Below are 22,332 nucleotides of genomic sequence, written 5' to 3' on the forward strand. Positions count from 1 at the left end.
CCATTGCCATGGTAATCCAGAAATGGAGCTTTCCCGGATTGGAGAGCTGGGGTTTGGGCAGAGCTGGAGGTGCTGGGATGGCTGTGGGTTCTTCATTGCCCCTTTGGTCCATCCTGGCTGTAGGGATGCTTAGAGTGGCTGTGGGACACCTTTGCTTTCCCCACCCGAGCTGAGTCTGGGAAGTCATAATCTTAACATGAACATCTTTAAATATCCCCACTAATGGGCTCATTCTTTAATTTCCTGAAGCAATGACAGCTTCAACAGACCCTACATCAAAGCTAAGATGGGATCTGTCACTGAGTGGCTGAATTATATTTCATCCTTTATTTTTATCAGCTCCACTGACTTATTTATTACATTTGGAGTCTCGGCTGGCTTTTGTCTGGCCTGCGCTTCGCTGCTGCTGGTGGAGGAGAAGCAATAGTTTATAATGCCATTTTCGCAGCGTCCCCATAATTTCGGGCCACGTCTGAGGCTTCATTTTGAATGAAACTGTACAGATAAACTGTTATTCACGGCGATGCCTGCGAAGTCCTTGGCAGCCCCCGGAGAACACTGCCTGCCTGTAAAGGGCTTTCCCTCAGATTTATTCTTGTAGAACAAAGGGCAATTTTCCCATCTTCCCAGCAGCAGCGGCAGCCCACGTGGCAGATGCTGCTCAGGGTTGGTTTAGATATTGAAGACAAATCCCAGGCTGAGTGCGCTTTGGGCTCAAGCTCTGGGAATTGCCTCTGGAGTTTGGTGTGAGGTGGATGCAGGGTCACCCCATTGCCAGGGGGCAGACACACAGTGGTGACCTCCAGCAGGAACAGGGATATGTCCAAGCAGAGACTGAGAGCAATGAACCATCCCCTCCCAGAGCGGTGCTGGGGAGTGGAGTTAAAGTGGTGAATGGCTCCCAGAGCATCTCCTGAGACCCGGCGAGTGCCAGAGTTAATATATTTAATATATTTCGTGTGGACTGTGCCAGTCATTAGGAATGTGCTTGTTCTGTCTTTGCTCCCAGGCAGTCACGGTGAAGCATTTGTCCTCTGAGTGCATGGGGAGAAATTACAGTGCCCTGAGCTGAATTGGTCAGCCAAAAATAATGTACGGCTTTATCCTCGGAAGGAAATTGGACATTGATTGGAGGACAGAAGTTCGGCGCAACAGTTAAAACAAAGTGACATTTCCATACGTTAGGGGAGCGTGTGCAGTCGGTCTAATGCAGTGTGTAAATGGCCCAGCTCTGGTCGTGTGGCTTTTGCCCAGAGCCACCTCCCAGCCCCAGCTCGGGGCATTGCTGCTGCCCTGGGGCTCGTATCCATCCGCAGTACAGGAACAGCTTGTCCTGGTGCAGGAGCAGAGCCCAGGGCTGTAGGGTGCCGGGCTGGAGGAGATGACTTTACAGGAGCAATGAGGCGTAAGCAGCTGGTAGAACTCAGCAGGGTGATCTCAGCTGGAAGGCATTGGCCATGCATTGCCACACTGCCAGCGGGAAGGGAACAGCCTGGGGAAGGAGCAGCCAATGGTGCTGAGAGCTTCTCAGCATGGCAGTGCTCCCAGCACAGACTGCTTGCATGCTCTGGGCACAGCCAGCAGGGCCAGCACTGCAGGTCACAACGAGGAGCAGTGATTGAGTGCTACAGTGAAACCCAGGCTGTGGAAGTTATGGGTGAGATGCTGCAATCGTTATCACACACTGATTTATCAGTCCTAGGGGGGGTGATGGATCAGAGCACCTCTGGTGAACCTGAACACAGCCGAGCCATTGCCCCCAATGCGATAGATACAGGGAGCTGCTTCTGTTTTGAGATGTACATTTTTTGCACTGACAGCAAATTTCTCTGTCTTTTAATCTAATAATCTCCTTTAAAAATATCCTTAGCCATTGTCTATATGCCTTCAGTTTCTGTGCCATATGGAATGTATATTAGGAAGGAATAAAGGCACTTCTGGCTTAGGTAATTATGAGATTGCTTCTCCTGCTGCTGACACAGTGGTGGCATTGTGTGGGTCCAGCCTCCTCCCTGGCTGCTCCCAGAGACCTGAGCACAGCCCATATTGGAGCTCCGTGCTGCCCACGCAAGCAGCAGCAAACCAGGAGCTGGGCTGCTGTGCTGGGGGAGGCAGGAGTCACCCTGAGTACAAGGCCTATAAAACTCTCCAACCACAAATTTCCCCGGGAACTCATCCAAGATGACAACTCCTATCACCCTTACCAGGCTGGCGGTGTTAATGTCATTAGTTCCACATGCATCAAGCTGGAGAAGTGGAAGTCTGCATTGTTCTGGCACTTGCAAGAGAAAATTCACAGTCAGCTGCACGGCAGTATGTGTGTTACTTCACAGGAACAAAGCCTTGGGTGCCTTTGGGATATGTTCCTGCAATAGGGGTGTGTGTATAGAGCTCAGGAAGGAGCACACAGGGAGAAGCTGCCTGGCCTCTTTGATTGGAGATGCTCTGCATCACAGCCCATGCAAATCCAGCACAGCCCATGAAAAACTTGGGGAAGATTTCTCCACTCTATGAGTACATCAAGCAGCCTGCAGGCTCTGAAGCACCTCCCTGTCTACCAGTCCTAGGGATGGTAATGATCTCTGAATATGAAATTAGGAATAATTATGATCCATTCATTGCTTTTAACAGTGAGTCCAATCATTCCAGTGCTCTGGCAGAAGTTCTCTGCAAGTTTTCTGTCCTGCTCGAGATGGAGCAGTTCCCACGCCAGCTGAATTAGCAGCTTTTCTCAGCCCTGCTCTGTCTGGGTGTGGAGGTATTGAGAGTCTCCTTGTTTTCCTGTAATTGATTCCACTCTGCTTTTAATTAGCGAATGCAGGATCAAACTCCAACTCTCTGGTAATGAGGGCATTGTCTCTTGCTTGTTTACATTTCCCATTTAAAGTACATTGGGTTTTTAATCGCATTTCATTTTTCCCCTTCAAATAACTCACTGGTAATTACCTGTTCTCGTATGGATGGGATGCTTGTGTTCTAACCCCTTTATTTTAAAAGGCTGCTAATGGAACAAGCACCAAATGACCCTGCGTCCACTTCCAGTGCAGCAATGCCAGCAATACCATGCCTAGCACCCCACTCTCTGCTACAATGGGGGGCCCACATCTCCCTTCTGAGCAATGGATCTAATGGGGACATCACTGGGTTCACTCAATCCTGGCCATTGCAACAGCATGAAGTGGGTGAGAGCTCTATTTCATAGCTGACTTTCAAACGTCACTTAAGGAATTCTCAAGCACATCTCAGGACAGCGAGCCACGTGCTCTGTTCCCAAAGCTAACATCAATACGAGCAACAAAAAGGAGCTTATGACTAAACATCACTGTAGCCTGAAGATCACAGCAGCATTTTTTAAGGCTCTGCTTGCTATCTTTGGGCTGTGGCTCTCTGATGAGTAACAAAATATTTGCTTTCCCCCCCCCCCTTTATGGATCTGTCATTCTACTGGCACAATCTTGTCCTATTGACCCGAAGAACCTCAATTTCAAAGCCATTAAAAGCTAATTTTCCATACTGGGCTCCTGAGACAGGCACTAACTTTCCACGGAGTAATTTGTTTTTTCCTGCGGACAAAAATAAAATAAAAGAGAGGAAGATGAAAATATGGCTACAAAGGGAAGCATGGGACAAAGCAACGCAGCCAAGAAGCAGCATCCTGTGTGCACACTGCTGATATCCCCGTGGTGTCCGTCCTTCCAGCACAGGAGCAGGACTCTCCTTGGGCCAAGCACAACCTGGTGCCATGGGGGTGTTTGCAGAAGACAGAAGCCATTTGCTGATAAAGCACTGGGAGATGCCATGCTGGGCTCTGCTCCATGTTTGGACACACAGCAGCTGCAGAATGGAGTGGGTTTTTGTAATGAAGCTCTTCTAGCAGCACAAAACCTTTGGTTTCCCTCCATTCTCACTCATGGCCAACCCCAAAGCCTTACATGCCCAACATCCCATGCTAATGCAGTGGTTGCTTAGTTCATCTCCAGGATCAGGAAAGGCTTCAAAGAACAAGGCTTATGCTGAATTCCTGCAAATGGAGGGAGGTTAGCAAAGGGAACAAAGCAGCATTTCTAATAGGGGATGCGTTTTTCCAACTCATCTTGACACAGCTCATGTTGGAGGCCAATGCTAGGCTGCATATAGTGACTTCATTAACAAACAAAGCATACAAGGAAGGGCACAGTGAATAAAAATACACCATTTTCTGGGGCTGGCAGCTCATTTTGGGATCCTGGGTAACTGACTGGCATTGGGGAAGGGCTGCGTGTGGCCATGGAGCACTGTGGGGCTAACCAGGCGCTGCCGCTGCATATTCTCAGTCATGGCAATGCTTTGTTGGATAAGTGCTGCTTAAACCCTACAGATAGAGTATCTGGAGTGGCATTTTAAAAGAGAAAATTGAGACAAGATTCATTACAGACAGCAGTAAATGTCAAACATTTTATCAACTGTGTAAAGTGCCGTGTTAAGCTGTCTTTTCCCCCCAAAGCTTGATTAAAACCATAAATGCCTTTTTGATATTAATGTTATTCTCCGCTGTTTGCCACGTGTTTGGTTCCTCATGGCAGCAGTCAGCTCGAGGCTGGCAGAGCAGCTCAGTGCACGGAGCAGGGCTGGGTTCTGCTCTGCACAAGGAGAGAAAAGGTTTCCACACCAGGAAACCCCAGTCCTGAGTGGGGACAAAGCTCTGAGGGTCACCCCAAGGCAGGTCTTTGTTCCTGCCCTGCTCTGCTTCAGCCCCAGCCCCACTCAGAAGCTCTTCTGTGCACATTTCTGTTTTGCAAAGGGAGTTTTCTGCAGCAGGTCCTTCTTGCTAAGCTGTATTTAATTAAAAGCTAGCTTTTTGTTTCATGTACTAATTAGGAGTCTTTGTTTGCCGCCTCGGAGTCAATCAATATCTAAATCCGTGGTCTAAATCCAGCACCATAACAGCCGTATGGAGGATTTCAAAGCATCCCAAAGTTGTTGCTGTTGTCACCGCCTGCGTGACTGCAACCAGCAGCACAGAGATGGCCCACAGGGAAACCAAGAGCTCTCGTATTTCCCCAAGGATTCCAAATTTGCAGTAAATGTTCATTTTCACATAGATTTCCTTCAGAAGTTTTATGTATTTCCAATGGTGGATGCCTCAGGAGGAGCTGTACCTGCAATACCTGCTGGGCAGCGCTTGTTCCACCAGCACACCTCTCTGTTCCCACCTCTCTGTGCCCACCCCCTCAGCTACTCTTCTCACTGACGTGGTCAGAACCTGCTTTCCCAACAAATTATTCATTACGAAAATTATATCAGCTATAGATGCATCTGATCCTCTTAAAGGGTGCCATTTCTGATAGCATAATGAGCTCATGAAACATACATAACCCAGAGTGTCTCTGGCATATTTATTTATCCAACAAGCCTCTCTCATAGCACCAAACTCCCAACAAGGGTTAAGCCACTTTATCTTGGATGCTGTGTGTGTGACCAGAGCACAAAGCCCACAGGTGGGCAGGGGCTGCTCCCACTGCTGCCATTGGCTGTGTCCACCCCCATGGACATCATCAGCCCCAAAGTGGGATCCTTCCAGCTGATCACATCAATAATGGTGCTGTTCCTTGGGTAATACTGCCGTGCTGTAGATAGCAGCACTGTTCAGCATTGGCACAATGAGTTACACTGAGCTGTGGAATAGCAACAAAGCTATACATTCATTTTATTAGGGACCAGCAGGTAAAATAAATGACTCTCAAACACCTCCATGGACAGTGATTCCACCACCCCATGTGCAGGCTGTGCCAGTGCCCAAACACTCCTGTGGAGAAGAAATATTTCCTAATATCCAACCTGATATCTCCAACTGATGCTTACACCATACACTGTATAAATGCCATTGAGCAGAGTCACTTAAACAAAAATCAGACAAACTAGGCTGGAAAAGGAACAAACAGAAGCTGAGTGAGCGTTTGTGGTACTACAGGGATTGCTCAGTTGTGATAAGGTGGATGTTTAATGATACCAGTGATGTGTGCTCCGTGGGCAGTGCATGGTTCAGCCTTCACAGTGTGCTCACGCTCAGCCAACGTGGGTCACCCCACACCGACCCCAATGCTTTGGGTGCTTTGGTGGCTCTGCTCATGGGCAGCATGGCACTCTGCAGCACTGAGTTATCAGAGCGGACTGCTAGACTTAAAACCTCCCAGCACCACTAAAGTGGATTAGAGTCAGCTATTTAATTATCTTAGTAAGGTTTTTATTTATTTTTTAAGCACAGGCTGGGAGCTGGAGGTTAACATGAGCACGGGGAAAACTGATGGCTGGCAATGCGCGTCATCTGTGCCGTTATACAAATCACGCCTGATTCAGAGTTATATAAAGCTTCTTATATAGTAAACAATCTTGTTAATAAAAGCATAAGTGCAAGGTCTAATGTAATCCAGCAAGTGTGACTAACTGGATTTATAGGCTCACTCAGCATTCAGTGCAGAAGCAAAGAGATCCCCCCCAATCTTACAGGAACTGATTGTTGTGCAGATCCTCAGCATTGATTGCTGCCCTTCAGAGAAGGAGAATGCCATGGAAATAGGCTGCCAGGATTTTTATATCATTTTTTTCCCCTTTTTCTTCGAGTAACACAATGATTACTGGGTGGCTGTAACCCCCCAGGTGCTGTCACATCACAGCAGCTTTTTAGCTGTGCCATTTCTTGCAGCTGAATGTCAGCACTGGTGGATGGCGTGAGCTCTCTGGAGAGGGGAGTGGGCTTCTGGTGGGCAGTGCTGCTGGGAGGGAGGCTGTGAGAACAGAGGTATTTATGGAATATTACTGCGATGGCGTTTGCGGGTAATTTGGGATATTAAGGAGAAATAGTAGCATTTGCTTTCCTGGCTCTGCAAGCTACTGGTGGTGCTGCCTTCCCTGACTCCTCCTGACCAACTGAGGCACAGTATCACCTCTCACTTGTGAACCTCTCCTGATTCTGTAGCCCTCAGAGGCAGCTCACAGTGGGGCTGATGCTTCCCTGAGCCGTGCCAGAGACAGAGTGGAAGCAATGAGTAGTGAGACCTACCAGACCTCTTCTCCCTCTGAAGTGGAATATGATCTGTTGAGAATGCACTTTGCATTACATGTTCCAGAAGCTCACAAGGAGGAATTGTTCATCGGTTGTTCCAACACCCAGCATTAAACACCTTCCCTACCTGCTGGGTTCAGGTGCTATGGGCAGAGCCACGGGGCTCAGTTGGTTGCTCCCCTTTCCCATCCCCACCAGTGCCCATGTGAGCACTGTGCCATATGTCCTCTCTCCCACAGCCTTCTCGAAGCCCCAAGGGAGAGCCATCTGTGAGATGTGACATTTCCACACTCGGTACCACAACATAAGCTTTGCATGAGCAAACTCAGACTGCTCCAAGGCAGGCAAAAGGCAGGGGCCATATTGCTGGGTTCTTTGGAGATGTGCTGAGAGCCTCTTGGTTGGTTCTCATGGAGCACAGGGCCAGAAATGCTGCTGAACACCAGCACAAGCCACCTTTCCAGCTCACTCCTGGCTGCTCATGCTCAAAACCATCCACTCACTGTGGCTGCCCAAACAGGGCGAGCTGTGCTGCTTCATTTGCTATTTCTTTCTTCTCTTTCAAACTCTGTTTAATGCTCCCACTGCTTGAGAATTGCAGTGTCCCCCACGGAGGCCCTCCACACACTCTGCCTTGTGTAAGCGAGGGAGGGACTTCATAAAACCTCCTCCATTCTGAAGCTTATTTAATTAAAAGCTAGCTTTATGCATGTGCTAATTATAACTTTTTAGCCTGAGGGATCGAGGTGAACTTGTTGCTTATCATTCCACAATTCAAACCTGCTGCAATCAGTGCGGATGATCAGACATTTTCCAAATAGTTCTATATATGCTGCACTGCTATAATGGGATGGAAAGCACCATGATAGTAGTAAGGTGGTAAATCTTTGGCTACATGAGGGTTGGGAATGGGAGGATCCTGGCTCCATTCTTATGGTATGGAAGTGGCACTCAGGTTCTGTGGTCCTTGTATTGGGGCAGAGTGGAGGAACCAAAGGGGAAAGAGAAAGACAAGACTCACACAGAGTAGAAAAGGGAAATGCTGTATTTATTCTGGAGAACAAGAGCTGGGTCTCCTGAGTGCAAGCAGCTGCTGTTCTTCCTGAGCGCAGAGCAAAAGATTCAGGCAAACTCTCTGGGGAGTTTTTAATTTTCTATCTGCTGATTTCAGAGCTGTTTTCACCCAGAAGTGTGCGTCGTGGCTCCAGGAGCTGCTCACACACTGATGCATCCAGGGGCTCTTTGCCAGGCAGGAGAAGAGCTGCACGGCTGAGCACAGCTGCACCAGCACTGCCCCATCCCTGAATCATAGCACGGCTCATAGCCCCCAACTGGGAGATGCAGAAATGTTTTCCACCCCAAAGCAGCCCCGGGTCCCCAGCTCCATGTGCAGAAGTGATGATTTCAGCACTGCTGTGCTCCTGGGGAGACCTTGCTTTGCCTTCTCACTCTGGGAGAGTTCACATCTGCATTGTGCTGATGGGGATGAGCAGAATCTACTGACATTCTGAGCACTGCAATTGCCACCTTGGTGACCCCACACCTGGCACTGCCCCGTCCCACAGTGAGCACAGAGCTTGGTGTTCCCTGGGTTGGATTTCGTGCCCTCCTGAACTCTCATTCTGTGCTTCAAAGAGTACCTGCAATTAGCTGCCTGCTCCGCTTCCACTGGGGAAGACGATATTTTTTCTTTGGTTCATTATAAATAAGCACCCAGGGAAATATTAAGTCAGGAATTAAATTTCAGCTACTTAAGCATTGACACAAGAGTACATCATCTGAGTATCTCAGTGCGAGAAATAAGACAACTAAAGCTTATGTAAATAGAGGAGCTTACACGGGGCTCTGGCTCCGCTCTGCTGAGTCCCTACAATGGGTGCTGTGGGGCTGCAGGACCCCCAGTATGCCCTGGGGAGCTGGGGCTGTTTGCATGCCCCATCCCCATGGCTGCTCCTTTGCTTAGATCCCATCTATGCTGCAGTCCTTATGGTTATGGGATCTGGCCTTTGGGTGGCTGTGCCCAATGGAGGGTGGATGGTGGCCACATCTCTGCATGTTTGGTTATGTAGCTGTACATCAGCCCGTGCCGAGCTGTGCTCAGAATGCACCCAACTGCCACCGAGCAGACAAGTTCTTAAGTATATGCTTAAACGATGCACTAATTAGGGCCTGTGAGAACTTGTGCAGTAATTACACTTCTCCCAGTGAACGCTGCAGCTACTGGTATTTCATAATAGAGCAAAAGCAAATACGTTTGCTTTCTAGCCTACCCCGTACTTTAGAGAATCGCCAGCTCAGGTTTCACTGGCATCAGTGCTGCAGCATTACGGTGTTTCAAGGGCGCTGACAAGATGATGACACGAGGGTCACTGCCAGGGCCTTGTTCCTGTTGTTTGGTGACATCCTTGGGGGACTGCTGTGTGCCAAGGGGAGCTGTGAGGAGTGCCCAGCTGGGTTATTGCAGAATGGAGGCACTGCTGAACTGTTTCAAATGCTTTCTATATAATATGCATTCCCCAGCACCTTGAGCTCTACTGTGTGCTCTCAGCACCTCACTTCTCTATTTCTTAGATGTCGGAGGCCACAGCCAGGCCAGGTCCTGTTGTAGCACCAGCACTATGCAGTCATTTGGGTGGCGATGACACTGAACCCCGTGTCTGTAGCACAACTCTCAGAAGTGTTTTATCACTGTGACACATGCCAGAACTCAGAGCAGAGCTGTAACTGAGCACCCAGCACTCAGCCCTGCCCGGCTAATGGAATCCTGCAAGCAATTTGTCTCGAGCTGCTCGGAATATTTTTGCATTAGAGATAATAAAAGTAAAAACTAATAAACACTTGCCCATGCAAATGAGGGGAAGTGCATTACTTATGCTAAGTAGATTATGTACGTTGCTTACAAGTACATTACTTCCATAAGAGTTAGTGGACGTGGAAATCAAAGCACGTGGCGTCCTGGTGCAGGGGCTTGCAAGGGGCAGGGTGATGGATGGCAGCTGGGAGCTGTTCTACCTTCTGTTTTTGTTTGCAATTACACTCATTCTAGGTCATTTGAATGGAATACTACTTGATCCCAAGTTGCTGGACCAGTTCGGTGGCAATATCTTACCCATTGTATGGGAACTATTGATCACGGCCTGAACCTCTGATGGATCTCCTGAGGCAAGCACTGAGTCAGCTGCAGGAGCATGGGTGAAGGTACCTGGCTGCAGCTCTCCTAGACCCATTTAAGGGCTGACTGCCACTAAGGAAGGGTCTCTCTCTGGAGATCACTCCTTGGTGGAGTTTTATTGTGAGCCTCCAACATCAGTGAGTATTTCCATTTATTATTATCTTTCCATCATGATAATTTAACTTAACCAAACATCTGTTTAGCCTCTGTTTACTTACTGATTGTGCCCCCATGAGCTCAGCTCCTCCTTCCTGAAGGAAGAGATGCAGGATCTGGTTAATGTAAGCCTGCAGAGATGATGTTTTAATTTCAGCAAACAGGAAAGCTGTCACACTGTAATGTGAGCAATGGACAAATCATTAGGAGCATTATTATAGACACATTCATCCCATTAGCATAAATAGGAACAGATAGGCACGGCTTCTGATGTCTCACTGATCATTAACGGGGAACAGAATTCCACATCAGTCACTTAATGTATTACCATTATTTTATTGATCGTTATCAGCACAAATATGATGAGCAGCATTGGGCAAACTTGGCTTCTCTGTTAGAAGCATCTTTGTTTGGGGTAGGAGGAGGAAACAGCCCTATCCCATCTTTAAATATCTGTCACCAGTTGAGAGTTTCACCATATTATTCATTCTGGAAAGCTAAAAGGAAAAGCAGAACATAGTCACTGTAAGCCTGGATGTTTTAACATGCCAATGATGTTCTTTATTCCCAGCAATGGGGCTGCTAGGTTTTCAGATTTGCACACCATGCTCACTTCTCTGCAGTGCAGACACTGTAGCCCTGCAGCTCAGGCTGGAGTCCGGCTGTATTTTCACCACTGAGCAGCCTTCAGATCCGGGATAATTCAATTAACCTGCCCCATTCTTCTGCTTCTGTTGTAGCAGGGGAAAAGGACTTGGACACCCAGGGAGTTATTGCACTGCCTGAGCACATCCATCTCCAACACAAAAGTCACAGAACAGTGATTTCCCCACCTGGAAATCTCATTGCGAGAGCACTTAAATTATAGATCACTTTCATAGACGTGTGTCAACTGCTCAGGGTGAGAGAGGACGCTGGGTTTTGTCCGTGTGAAAGCAGCATGGCCGTACCCATGTGCCACTGTGTGTGCCCAGTGATGTGGGACTGGGTGCTGGGCTGGAGTTATCACACATCGTTATGGCTAATGGCCGGCTGAAACCAACGGATGCTTTTACAAGGCCAAATGAATTTCAGGAAGTTTAAAGGTAAGCTTTGACCCTGGCACTTGTCAATGTGATGCTTTGCAGCTCTAAAAATAGAGCATCTCCGATAGAGGGGAGATATTTTGGGAAAAGCTTGTTACTGCGGCCAAGCCTGCGTCGCGCATCAATTTAAGGAGCGCCACAAAAGAACCACTGTGTGCCCTTGAAAAGCAGCACTGTGTCCACCAGCAGGTGGGCAGAGGGGCTGCACATCCATCCGTCCATCCGTCCATCCGTAAAGGGCTCTGCAGCCCAACGTGAAGCATTGCAGCTGCTCGGCGGTGCTCAGTGGGAAGGCTGAGCCCTGAGGTGTGGCTGAGGATGCTGAGCCCAGCAGAACACCTCTCTGTACCTCCTAAGGGTGTGCTGCTTGGGCAGCTCAGCAAATTGGCACTGTGGTGACAGCAGAGGCAGATGCAGAGCACCGTATGCAAGGAGGAAGGTGACTTCTGTACTTTGCATGAAAGCAATGGGCAGCGAGCACTGCTGGTTATGGCTCAATTGACACAAAAAGAGCCTATATATCAGCGGTCACTGCTGTGTCTCAATTTCCATTAGCTGTGTTGTGTTGGGCTTTTTTTGTCAGCTTTAATTACACAGAGTGTCCTCAGGGCTGCTGCACATCTGGCTGCACAGGGATGGGCTGCTTCCACTCTCTGTGCCAACACCTGCATTGCTTACAAGGAGCTGGGCACAGGGATAGGGGTAGTGATGGAGCCATGGCCAGGTCCATTGGCAGGGTGGGATGTGGCTCCTTGTCCCTGCCTGGAGGTGACAGGTGTGTATCTGTAAAAGCACGCTAATGAGCTGCTGCAATCAGGTAGTGAGGACTGGAAGTGGTGAAAGCCCCAGGAGATGCAATTAGCCATCACTTCAGTGCAGGCGCTAAAGTGAAGCCTGATCTGAACCATTAGAAAATCTGATCCCATGGGCCATGCACACGCCTTTAATGAACTGATGGGATTGCCCCTGGCAGTTTATTTACTGAAGACATTGCTCAAAACATATTTTGAGAGAGAATCTAAATATAGGGAAGTAAGTAGAAATGATGAACTCCAGCTAGAAATAAATTCAGCGGGAGTAGGTATGCGAGGAGCATTTTTCTTTCTGTAAGTGAGGGTTCCAACCTGTCGGCAGACAGCTCCTGAAAAGTAATGGGAACTGCCTCGGATGTGTCTTACAAGAACTGAAATTAATTCCATTCTTCATTGAAAGTGGCACATCCAAATACTCCCCAAATGGTGAGCATTAATATTCTGATGTTCAGTCATTAGACCCATGTTTTTGGCCCCAGTGTTGCAGAGTGGTGGAAGGATGGGGAATACCAAACTTGTGCATGGTGCACATGGAATGAGTGGAGTTCCTGGGAGAAGGATGGAACCATGGATGTATTATGGTTGAGCTCAGGTTACAAGGTGCCACAAGAGCTGCTGTCTGGCCCAGAGATCTGCTATATGTTCTTCGCCTCAAGCTTTCCTTATTTTCCTTTTTAATCAGCTTCTAACTGGGGCAACCAGGGAAAACAAGCAGGATTAATGTACAGCATCAAGGGAGAAAATGCATTTTCTGCCCAGTGTCCTTGGCAGCAGCAGGACGGATGTTTCCCTTTGAGAGTTTGAGTTGGCACTGAGTCACCAGCTGAAGAAGTCAAGGGAAAACCAGATTCCTGGGCTCAGCACAGCCTCCCTCTACTTGTTCATTTGGTGCCCCAGCCATGGGTTTGTGGATGTTTTTTCCCAAACCAAATTCCTTTTGGAGCCCATTTGTCAGTGAGAGAGGAAACAAGCTCTGCTTTGCACGGATGGCCTTCAGGGCTCTGTCTCCTGTTTGCTTGTGCTATGCACCATCCAAGCAAGGAGAAGCCTTGGGGAGCCCTGGCACTGCCTACAGCTCTGTGGTGTCGATGGCTGTGAATGTGCAAAGCAGAGCTCCCAGTGCTGGCACACATGCAGATCCAGGGCTGCAAACTCCTGCAGGAAAAGCTTCACACGTTGGTGAATAATTGGCTTTATACCAAACCACGGTGCTTCCCAGATCTCTAGAGGTACCAGCACCATCTGAGAGTGCTGCCCAAAATAAACACCGCCAGGTGTTTGCACAAATTAGGAGCTTGTCTGACATAGATTGCAAGCTAAGTCTCTAGAAGTTGCTTATATATGGCATGCAGTAGCAGCAGTTAAATTCCTTCTTCTCTTGTATATACAGCAGTAAAACCTGGGGGTCAGTTTGTCAGCCTTGTGTATTGTCAGAGTGTGCTCTGGGATTTAAGCTCTATTCATGTTGTGGGGTTTTGGGCTGCTTGGCTGCCTCTGCCCATGGAACCCCCAGGCAAGCTGAGCATCCCCATGACCAGGGCACTGCTCACCTCCAGCCAAAGGATGAGCAGCTGTGGGTCTGAGTGTGATAAGGTAGGGCTGGAGCTCTTCTTGGAGGGGTTTTGCTATGAATCCCACAGCCTTCTCACATGGGTGTCATCCTTTCCCGGTGGAGTGACAGTATCACAACCCTCTCCATGCCCACACTCCATTACACACGTCAGCACTGCGTTCCTTCTCCATGTCTGGCAGCCAGCTCGTTCCTTTTAGACTGCGTTAATCACGGAAACCTCATTATAAGGGAAAGATTCATGAAGGCTTATCTTCCTTCCCGAGGTCTGCTTCACAAGGCTGGTAGAAGGTAATCTGCTGATTTTTAGTAACTGCCATATGTTGGCCTGCGAAGTCCTTGGGTGTGAAGAGCTCTCCCCGTATGCACGTCCCCCCTCTTTCCAAAGCACTCAGAAAGGTGCTGCTGATCCGCAGGGAGGTGGGACCAGATTTTCTTTTCCAGTTTTGCTCCTCTTCCATAGAACTTTCAGAGCTGAGCCCAAAGATTTGGTAGGAAGAAAAATGACGTTCTCTTGCTTGCTGCAGTGGCACGAAGTTAGGAACCCAAATGGAGCTATGTAATGCCTCACAGGGGTTATTAAAAACAAGCACTGGAAAGAAAATATGCCATAAACCATTCTGTAAACTCTGAGTCTGCTACACATTAGGCTGCACTCATCTAAAACAGAAGTGACTGCACCAAATAGGGGCCATTATTGTTTAAACATTTCTACTGGGAAATGGTGTATGAAGCAAAGGTGCAATCGCTGCCTGACACAGGGTGTGTTAGAGAAATTTGGCACCAGCATGTTTGTAGGGAGTGGAATATGCTTGTAGAGATTATTCCAGATTTACAGTGATTAATAATGGATTGGACATGGCAGACTTCAAAGGGTTTGGCTGCCTGGCTGTGTGGTGGTATGCAGTGTTAAAGTAAAACAGCAGATTATCTCCAGTGGTTCAGACAACTCAGGTAGCAGGCCATTTGTCCAGCTGATACCATCTCTATATCCAGGCCTGTTCATGGCATGATGGCATGGGGACTCCCCCAAGGTGCATGTGAACCTTGCTAGCCCCCTGGTGCACAGCAGGGCTCCACCCTCTCCCTGCCCTGAGACATCCTACCCTACAAAGGACAGCATCAGAGACTAAAAAGTAGTAAAATTAAGAACAGCTTGAAAATAACTGTGTTCTCATATGAGATCTGACATGCTCTTCACCTGCATCCCTTCTTCCCTGCTCAGTGGTATTGGATCAGACTAAAGTATGGGAAATGCAAGTTACCACAGAGCTTCAGATGACTGTATTTCATACATGATGAATGTTTCAGTATTAATCAGACGTTACTGAGCACTGCAGATGGGAGGCATCTTGAGACGATGAAGACGTTTTCCCACTATCTGCCATTATCTGGGAGCCTGGAAGAATTCAGGAGGAGCTCTCATCCCGCCTCCAGGCAGGGCTTATGGGATTTGCACCAGTCCCAGTTGCCATGGAGAAAGTGTTAGATAGCTTTAATACATCTGTGCGAATCTCTCCCTGGAGTTTTCCCATGACAAGCTGGACTGGAGGTAGCGAGTAAGAAGCTATAATCTCCCAACTGTATGAAAAAATGATTGATGGAATGTGAGAGGTGCCAACAGCTCAGCAAGGTACAGACAGTGAAACAGGAGAGCAAATGCTGGGGCTCTTGAGCTACCTGGGCACCTCCAGTGGCCACATCCTAAACTGGGGCTCATCAGAAGGGGCAGGATTGTGCAGGTGTGATTCCAAGGGAAAATAAGAGGGGTAAGGGTTACAGAGCACCTGCAACTCTGAGATGTGCATGGGACCCAGCCTGCGCCTTTCCCCAGCCCTTCAGTTCCTACCAGTGTTTTCCCCCATTCTGGTCTCTGTAGGGTTCAGCTCTGGAAGCTTCCAGTCCTCCCAGGTCCCCACTATCTTGCATCATGTCCCTATCAGCCTCTGCTCCCCTCCTCATCCATAGCCCAGGTGTGAATCTCACTGTCTCCTTCTGGCAGTACAGCCAATGCTCCTGCTCCACCTCCTCCTGATGAACATGCATTCAACAGGAATTATAGCAGAGGAAAATAAATATTTGTTTTTGCATCAGTGTATTCCAATTTGAAAATCCCAGTGTTTACATTTGCTTGTTTGCTTTTTAAGTTGATGCAAATATGAATGACTTATAAAAACAAAGAATTTCCTGCTCTTCATGCCCAGAGCACTTTGTTCACCTGCCTGTGTTCCCTGTGCCCTTTTCCCCCCACATCCATCAATTTGCCCCATCTTACACGTGAAGGCTGTTGGATATAGAACACGATGGAACCAAGGAAATCTGAGCTGGAAATCTCCAATGAGATACGAGATCACGGGAAAACTAAGAGTATCACATCCTGCAGAGGGAAGGGAGACACAGAAAACCACGTGTTTTAATGACATGCTGGGGTTAAAAAGTAATTAATTAGCTAGTTTATGGTGTTTTCCCACCTGAAATTAAATACAAAAATTATGCAGAACATACGAGGTAATTAGGAAAGCAGCAAGCTACAACACACCTTCAAATGAGAGCTCTAAAAGGCATGATGTTTGGCAGCAGATTTTTAATGTAACAGCCATTAAGGGCTTATGCCCTCGATCACATTCCTGGGAACATCCATCACATTTCAGCCTTTCCTTGTGGTTCCAGGTAGGGCCCTCACAAAACCCAAATCTTTAATGTTCTTGGTGCTTAGCCATGATCAGATCTCCCATTTAAAATCTATTAACCAAGATGAGAAAATTGGTTCATGTTTTATGTGCCTGGTTTAATTTTTCTTTTCCTTTGCATTTACAACTGGCCCCTTGTGTTCCATCCACCCCCTGATGATTTAGCTGTGCAAGATGTTCCACCAATTTATTCGAGTGCAGTGTATGGAGCAGGTCATGCATATTAAACATCAAGTTTTTTACTACAGTTGGTAGAAAAACACTTTTTCTTTCAACAAAACCCTTTTATTTTTTACCATGCACCAGCTGCCACCCCTGGAAGGACCACTCCTCCCACAGTGCATGTGGCCAGCAGCATCCTGAGCCCACTCTATCCAAACCCTATATGGACTTCACAACCAAAGCTCAGGGAGGGGGTGGGAAGATGTGTTTCAAAGCTGCCTTTGTATAAATAGTATCTATGCAGGGAATGTTGCACCAAAAGACAATGTTTGGGGCATGTCAAAGGCAATTAATTACTCTTCTCTGCTTTATTAGCTCCGCACACGCTGGTGTTGGTAATGACTGATAGTGTTTATACGGTTGTTTCTACAGTTTTCTCTATATTCTGTGTTCCTCCTCACTTTCTCTGCCTGTTTCCTCTCTTCCTCTCTCTCTTTCTGCTATTATCTGTCTCTTCCTTTGATTTCAGGCTGCTCCTTTCTAAAACTGACAGGCGCATCTATATTCCCTGCCACAGCATCTTTATCTCCTGCCGTTGGGGCCTCCTCGCTCCTCAGCCTCACTCTAAATGCCATTTCTGCATCAGCAGCACTTGTCCCACAGCAATGGCACGCAGTGTCCATCCCATACCGAGGTATGCTCTGAGTTGCTGCAGGAGGAGGAGGACTGATGCTCTGGGCAGATTTCTATCTATTTCCTCTTTTTCTCTAACACATCAAACTCATTTCACACTCACAATCTGATTTTCCATCACCATCCCTGAAGGTTTTCATGAACTGTGGATATGTGACACTGGGGGACGTGGTTGGTGGGCATGGTGGGTGTGGGTTGACGGTTGGACTTGGTGATCTCAGTGGTCTTTTCCAACCTCAATGATTCTATGTTTATATGATTCAAGAGAAGGCAGAGTTCGTGTTGCTGGAACCCCCTTGATGATGGGGGGAATGGCACTGCCACACGGTGCCTGCAGCATCCCATACTCTCCCAGCATTCTAGAAAGAGCACTGAGAAAAATATTTACATCCCTATTGACCATTTTCTCCGAGGTAGCTGGGAATCTGCAGCAGCGGATAAACACGTTGGCACAGGGCTGGGTCTCTGAACTCCTGGGAATATAAACGTGTGAAGTTTTTGTACAAAGATTAAGGAGGGTGGCTCAGAAGCTGTGTTTTGCTGGAAGCTTTTGGGTGCCCTGAGGCAGGAGAAAAGCCTAGTGGGAGATTTATACAAACAACGATAAAGGCATGGAAAATAACAGTGTGCAGCAAGGGAACTGCTTTGTCTCCAAAGAGAAATGCCCTGGACAAGGGGTTCTGTGCCTGAAGCACAGGGCAGCTCCCACAGCTGTGCCCATCACACCTGCCCATGGTGACATTGTACATCCTTGCAGCACCCCAACATGGGAGGTATGCTTTGATTCCATGCCTGGAAACAGTGTGGGTTTGCCTGGGGTGTGCTTTTGTCCTTGGAATGGTTTATTTGGTTTCCAAAGTGCTTGTTTTCGGGAGTAATTTCTCAAGCCTTGTCAGAGCCTCTTGTCATGTCTGCACTAAGTGGGTTTGAGGGCTATTTTCCAGTCTGCGTTCTTGTTTCTATTTTATTGTTTTTGGTTGGCCCTAAATTTACATTGATGTGTAATTCTGTTTTGTTTTGCTGACTTGGACATGAAAAGAAATATGCTAGCATCCAAAACCCCCCTACAAGGCATGCATCCCTTGGGCAGCCAGCTGAGCTGCACGGTTCTGTTTGTCTCTCTCCAAGTCCAATTCCTTGATTCCTAATGCATTCCCTGCCCCTTTGGTGGGCCTGGGGGTGCAGGAACATGGGGATGTGGGGTACTGAGTGTGATGTACCCACAACCAGCCCTACCATGTGCACCTCTGCAGTGAGAGAGCAATAAATTGTAAGACAGTGCGGGAAGAAAACCCTGATATTTACAGATGACATTTCAGCCCTTAGAAGGCCTATGTATTTTAGCCACTGTCACATTTAAAAGGCACTGAATTCATTATACTGCCAAATAACTTTTTTTTAATGTATTTATCCTGATGAGAGCCGCTGCTCCCCCAGCCAGGAGCTCATCTCATTAGGACAAATGCTCCCAGCTCCCTCCTGTGTGCGATGCTCTGCTTGGGGCTGGGGCCGGCAGCGCTGGCTGCCAGCAGCGGGACGGAGCAGAGCTGGAGCCTGCTAAGTCGAGCAGGGAAATAAGCAGCTCCAAAGTGAAGTGAGGAAATGCTTGATATTTTACAGCTTCTTTCATACACTTTACAGAAACTAATGGTTACACAAATAATACCTGAGGGATGATAACGGGTTATAAATAATTCAGGATCTCTCCAACTCAAAGCTGCCGTGAGTGGGTTTGAGGAGCACAGAGGCACCCAGGGGACGTCTCGGTCCCATCCTCCAAAGAGGACCGAGGGTGACACTCTCCTCGAGATGCCCCTGCTCCATCCCCAGCCTCAGAAAGGGGCTCCAGGTCAGGGTTCTGCACTGAGCCCTCAGCCCCACTGCATCCCTTGGCAATGCTTCCCCACATCCGCAGCCCAATGCTGCATGGATGTTCCCCACACCTTCCTGCTCCCGTACTCCAGCCGTCCATACGCTGCCATGACATCTCCTGAGCCAAGGAAACCAACACAGTTCTGCCCCTCACCACACGCTGTGAGCCGTGAGTCATAGCATGCACAGGGAGACAGCTCTGCCCGTGATCGTACGAGTGCAGCAGTAATTCTTTTTTTTTTTTTTTTTTTGCATGGATTTGATTTTCCTGAGAGCCATTGTGTAGAATTCCCCCATCTGTGGATGTAGCGGTTTCAGTTTAACTCCGGCTCTAAATATTTTGACAGCCTCTCTTCTCCAAACCTAACACAGTGTGTCATGCGTATGGTAACAGCCCCTCCGGCTCTCCCCCCTCCGCCATGCAGAGCGTGATAGAAGGTTCCCAGAGCTGGCAGCTCTCCACGCTCCAGCAGCTGCCAGCAAAGCCAGGGCAGCAGGGAGACAGGGCAGGAGTGTGGGGTCTGTGGGCAGAGCAGCCACGTGCATGGCCTGTGCAGGACCCTTTGTGGTTAAGGCTCTGCTCTCCCCATTGATGGCACTGACACAGTGTTCAATGTGTTGATGTGGCACTGGGTGACATGAGTTGGTGGAGGTGGTGGGGAGGGGTTGGCGTTTGGACTTGGTGGGTTTAGAGATCTTTTCCATCCCTAATGATGCTATGGCACTGTGAGTCCTCTGAGTCTTTCCATAGCATACAGGGATCGGACTTACCACTTCTGCACCAGGAAGCAGGCATCTCAATGTGTGCATTCCACCAGGAAGGGCCTGAATTAGATTTCTTACATGGAGGATGATCTTTTGATGACAGTAGCCAATTCTATGTGATTTATGCAGTGAATTTCTTGCTCTCGTAATGAAAACATGGACAGAGAAGCTGGCAGCCGGACCATGGCTCAATAAACCAAGAGAACAAAAATCTCCTACAACACAATCAGGAAAGTGATTTTTTTTTTCCTCTACAGCTCGTTTTGTGAGGAGAAATTGATCTGTCTAATCTCTTATCTGTGGCTATGAAATTGTATTTCCGTCTTAATAGGCCTACAAATGTTACAGATGAATAGCTCGTAGACATGCTGCAAGCAACAGGAATACTGAAATGGGGCCTGGGTTTGCTCACTTTCAGCTGTTCAACAGACAGAAGCAAAAGGAGCCACAGCCGGCTTTGGACCCCTCCATGGAGACCCATCCCCAAGTGGTATTTGCACCCAGTTCCTCCTTCAGTCAGGCTGGGGATGTCTCTGAAGGATGTGTGTTTAGTTGCAAGCGTTAGCTCTGTTCTTAAATATTTGGATTGCAAAAATGTGAACTGACACTGCTCTTTTAAAGCTAAATTCCCCATCTTCTGTCTGACAGATGCTGTCTCATCTGCTGGCGTCTCCACACAAGCGCAACGTGCCGACGTGAAGTGCTCCCAGCTGTGTCCGTGCATCAGAATGACAACAGGTTGGTGAGAAGGATCCAGCAGAGGCACGAAACGTCCACAACAAGCAAGGAACTGCGGCTGGAAGTGGCAAACCCAAACCACTAAGGCTCAGGAGCTGGGGAGCATGGGGCTGTGTCCAGCCACTGGGGTTGGGATGCAGCTCTCATAGTGCCCACCACCCCATGGGCAAAGATGGAGAATGAGTTTGGAGCAGCCAAAACCCCCATGTGGGCAGTGTATCCCTGCATTCCTCACCTGTCCCTGTATCTGGAGGGACCATGCAGCAAAGCACACCTGCACCAGGGCTATTCTGCTGTCTCTGCTGAGCATGGGCAGGGTTAATCACATCATCTCCTGGACACAGATGGGTTGGCACAGCCCTTATCTCTGTTTAAGCAGCTGATTTCAACCAACAAACAAAACTGAACTTTGCATGACAGTGAATTGTTGCAGTAACTGCTCCTGTGGCTGTGTCTGAGGGCTGTAATCTAAATGCAATGAAAAGTTAAGGAAATACACAAGGAGGGGGGGAAAAAAAGACACTTGTCTTTTCTCCAGATCACAGCATTTCTCCGGTAGAAGTGCTATCAATAAGCTATCATTTCATCCACCACAGCCCATCTCTCTCCATGCAGCCCATCTGTTAATGTAAGTCTGGCGACACTCCGCTTCATTTGTCTCCATTGTGCCCAGAGCAGCAAAGCCAGCTCAGAAAGCGTTGTGTTTTCAGCCCCTGGCTTTGGCAGCCTGTTATCAGCCATGGGCAGGAGGACTTTCCCACCAGGTCTCTGTCTCGGTGTCAGCAGGCAGAGAGGTGACAGAGGGACACAGCCTCTGGGCTGCCCTGTGCTCCAACCATGCACCTCCGTCGCGTTGGCGCTGCTCAATCCAAAACGCCGCTGTGTTTACAGATTGCTCTGTATGCAGAGCAGCCTCTTCTGTCTCCCATTACCGCTGGATAAACACTGCTTGCTGCAAAACATGACTTTGAGCGATGACAGGAGAACGCTCTGTGTTGTCACGCAGATAAAAGCGTGGTGTTCCTCGGCACAAAGCAGCTGCGGCGGCGACAAAGCAGCAGGGTTTGTCTTGTTGGTGTTGGAGAGGTGTTTGACGCAGAGCCTGGAGGCTCTTCCAAAGGGAAACGTCCCAAAGGCAACTTTATTGCAGGATGAAAAGTTCAAAACCAAGGTTTTTTATGGGGTGTCCATCCAAAATCGTGGTTGTTTCAGGAGTTTTCTCTCCCCAAAAGACAACCGCGGGGCAGCAGCTCCTGTGCCACAAATCCATCTCCATTATAGAGAAGGAAATGTGCAAATAACTGTCATCTGCAGACATGGGCTTTATCTCCTCTGTCTGTGTTTTAATACAGGAAATATCACCTGCTCCTCCAGCTCCTTTCATAAACTGAGAATTTATCTGTGAGCAAGCTAACCCAATATAAGTTGAATAATATTTGTTGATTAATGTAGTCAATGAATTTCGTGTTTTCTTTAAAATATTTGCTGCGTATTTCCATAAATTATTCACCCGGTTTATAAGGCGAAGCAAATATTTGTGAATATATATGAATTATGTGATTTGTAAAAATGAAA

At 48.1% G+C, this 22,332-nt stretch overlaps 1 protein-coding gene across 1 annotated transcript in view; it reads left to right on the forward strand.

Annotated features, from left to right (window-relative positions):
• The window catches only part of AJAP1 (adherens junctions associated protein 1), a 78,325-nt gene extending 55,993 nt beyond the window's left edge, over positions 1-22,332 (forward strand). The window contains exon 3 of the mRNA XM_085509197.1: positions 20,668-22,332. Within this exon, the coding sequence (XP_085365323.1) occupies positions 20,668-20,765 (98 nt within the window). The 3' untranslated portion in view covers positions 20,766-22,332. The remainder of the gene's footprint in view (positions 1-20,667) is intronic.

Source organism: Coturnix japonica, chromosome 9 (genome assembly GCF_054131305.1).
Source record: "Coturnix japonica strain WE chromosome 9, WE-NBRP24, whole genome shotgun sequence".
Classification (NCBI taxonomy): Eukaryota; Metazoa; Chordata; class Aves; order Galliformes; family Phasianidae; genus Coturnix; species Coturnix japonica.